Source organism: Callorhinus ursinus, unplaced genomic scaffold (genome assembly GCF_003265705.2).
Source record: "Callorhinus ursinus isolate GAN/ISIS: 27379988/994484 unplaced genomic scaffold, GSC_fseal_2.0 scaffold24, whole genome shotgun sequence".
NCBI lineage: Eukaryota > Metazoa > Chordata > Mammalia > Carnivora > Otariidae > Callorhinus > Callorhinus ursinus.
Window position 1 is genome coordinate 8,637,760 of NW_027397086.1, and position 3,191 is coordinate 8,640,950.

The following is a 3,191-nucleotide window of genomic DNA, read 5'->3' on the forward strand; positions in this document are numbered from 1 at the left end:
TGTTTGTTTAGTAATTTTGAATTGTGAGCTCATCTTTTTGGTTGGTTTTTATTTGTGGGATTCCTGTACAGTCTGGAGTCTGCAATTCCTTGCAGAGAAGTTTTATATTTGCTTCTAAAAGGTACCCCAAGGCTTTTACCAGTCTGGGAATGATTTTTATGTTAGTTTTTCAGTTTGAGGGATCTAAGATCATATGTGTCTTGTAATTAAGCTTATCCATTCCATGGGCTGTACAGACCGATAACTGCATTCCCATGGGAGACATTTCCTCTCCAGGAAGTACAGGATGAGAGATATGAGTTTTCTTTGGGTGTCCTGTAGATACTGGTATATATACATTTTCCTGTTTGTGTAATATTCTTTCATTGAAGGCTTACCCTTTTGAATGTCCTGAATTAATGTGTGGTGTCTACCTTTTGCCTCACACAGGCCTACACTCTCACCTCCTGTTCCACTTGGGGGTTATTTGTCTAGCTTCTGGACAATGAAGACTAATGGTATACCCCTCCCACCTACCTGTTACCACCACCACGTATGCCATTGTGGACAGTTTATTGTATTTTATTTTTTATTATGTTCAGTTAGCCAGCATACAGTACATCATTAGTTTTTGATGTAGTGTTCAGTGATTCATTAGTTGTGTATAACACCCAGGGCTCATCACAACACATGCCCTCCTTGTGGACAGTTTAGAGATTAGTTTTTCATATCCCTCCTTGATTATCAACCCTTGTATTTCCTTTGCATTCTTAAACACTCAGTTATGAATTTAAAAGGATGATTGTTATATTTTCTCAAAATTTCTACCTATGTTAAGTGGGAAGGTGCTTAGTACCTCATATTTCAGCAATCTGAAGCTTTCAAAATAACATGTGAAGATCTACAGAAATGCTCAGCTTACCATGTTCAGAAAACTAAAAAAGAAGTGTCTAGTTTTAAACATAGTAGATGTCTCAGCATGAACTTGTTAAGATAGGTTAGTTATTGACAACAAAAGTTCTTCAAAAACCAGATGAAGCTATTTGGATTCTATTCTGAAGGCCCTGACTCGTTAAATAGGGAATCACATGTTGAAAGTTTTCTTCTGGCATCAGTATGGAAGATCTATCAGGGGAGATAAGTAGAGAAACTAGTCATGAGGCTATGAAGTTAGCACTGGTCAGAAATGCTGAAGCTTAAACACTGTGAATGGATTAAGGGCAAAGGATGAACATAAGGATAAATGTGGAAGTCAAGGAGTGATTGAATATGAGGAGATGAGGGAGAGATTCCTCCAGCTTTTGCTTTGGACAACCAGATGGATGATTATGGTGATGCCATTAACCAACAAAGTGGAATCAAGAGTAAAAACAAGTTACTTTATGACAACCTGAAGCAATTTCACTATAAACACGAACTATTTATAATAAACCATTTCTTTATATGTTACATATTAAATGATACATTATGTTCCTTACAGGTTCGGAGAGAAGAAATCATGAGGATTACAGTGGGATGAAGTGTGAATTGAAGACGAAGAGTTAGAGCCAGTGAGTATAGGAATTTTTTCCTGAGGTTTGCCTTTGGAAGGAGATAAGCAACAGTAGGATGAAAAGACACTATTGAATGAAGGGTTTATAACTGGCTGAGGGACTTTGTCAAGGTTTATAGATTATGGAAAATGAGCCACTAGAGTGGATGAAAAGGAAGTAGGAAAAAAATGCTTTAATAAATTACAGGAGTGAAGTCATAGACCTAGCAGAAGGACCATGTGGTCAGTTGAATTTAAGTCATTAAGGAGCTTGAGTAACATAAATAAATCAACTAGAAATATTATCATCCCCAGCCTACTACCTATGACTTGCTCTTTGATTCAAACTCTCTTTCAGGCAGGCTCTTTGTCACTCATCATGGGCTGCACCCCTAATGCTTCACATTCTCCAGTCTTCTTGCTCCTTGGGTTCTCAAAAGCTAGAGTCTCCCCAGGTCTCCTTTTCTTCCTGTTCCTGGCTATTTACCTGGTCACCATAATAGGGAACGTGACTCTAGTGCTGCTTATCTCCAGGGACTCCAGGCTCCACTCACCTATGTATTATCTCCTCCGTGGTCTCTCCATGATAGACATGGGGCTGTCCACAGTCACCCTGCCCCAGTTGTTGATCCATCTGGTCTCTAATTACCCAGCCATTTCTGCTGCCCGCTGCTTGGCCCAGTTCTTTTTCTTCTATGCATTTGGAGTTACGGATACACTTGTTATTTCTATCATGGCCCTGGATCGTTACATGGCCATCTGTAATCCCCTACACTACCATTCAGTGATGAATCGCCAACTCTGTGCCTTCTTACTGGCCTTGAGCTGGGTGGTGTCCATAGTGCACACCATGCTGCATGTGGGACTTCTCTTGCCTCTTTACTGGGCTGGGGATGCTGAAGGCAACGTTAAACTTCCCCATTTCTTTTGTGACCACCGACCACTTCTGCGAGCCTCTTGCTCTGACATACATTCCAATGAGCTGGCCATATTCTTGGAGGGTGGCTTCCTCATGCTAGGCCCCTGTGCCCTCATTGTACTCTCCTATGCATGCATTGGGGCCACCATCCTACGTTTGCCTTCAGCTGCTGGTCGCCACCGTGCAGTCTCCACCTGTGGATCCCACCTCACCATAGTTGGCTTCCTCTATGGCACCATCATTTGGGTCTATTTCCAGCCTCCTTCCCAGGACTCTCAGGAACAGGACATGGCGGCTGCTGTGATGTACACTGCCATTACACCTTTGGCCAACCCTTTTGTGTACAGCCTCCGCAACAAGGATGTCAAGACTGCGCTTCACAGGCTGCTTGGACGGGGGAGGGAGGACTCCTGATTAGCCTGCCAAAGAGCCATTTTGGTTAGTTAAGTTGAAAGCAGTGGGAAAGTTTGAGCATGGCTGGTTTTGGAGAGACGAGGGAAGGATGGCCTGGCTACCTTATGGAACTCCAGATTCAGCTCTTGATGTGGTGTTCTGACAGGGCAGTGAACACATGCCCCACGTGCTCAGGGCTCCTCATCAGCCTGCCTTGAGAACCCCTTCCCCAGACCATTTATCTTCAGTTATCAAAGTGGATGATAATGAGTCACTAGGCCACAGTTTTGAAGAAATATGAGAATATTACTGTGAAATCTGAACTGAAGCAAAGACAGTGAAGTTAATTATGGCCACGTCTAACTTGGT

The 3,191-nt window shown here is 42.6% G+C and overlaps 1 protein-coding gene across 1 annotated transcript; it reads left to right on the forward strand.

Annotated features, from left to right (window-relative positions):
* The first annotated feature begins 1,889 nt into the window (after positions 1-1,889).
* On the forward strand, positions 1,890-2,843 carry OR1B1 (olfactory receptor family 1 subfamily B member 1). Its single transcript, XM_025888071.1, has one exon. It carries the CDS (start codon positions 1,890-1,892, stop codon positions 2,841-2,843), a length of 954 nt encoding a protein of 317 aa, XP_025743856.1.
* Positions 2,844-3,191: the final 348 nt, after the last annotated feature.

Bases quoted from the DNA above. Each gene is read 5' to 3' on its own strand.
- OR1B1 (XM_025888071.1), top strand. From the start codon at position 1,890: ATGGGCTGCACCCCTAATGCTTCACATTCTCCAGTCTTCTTGCTCCTT.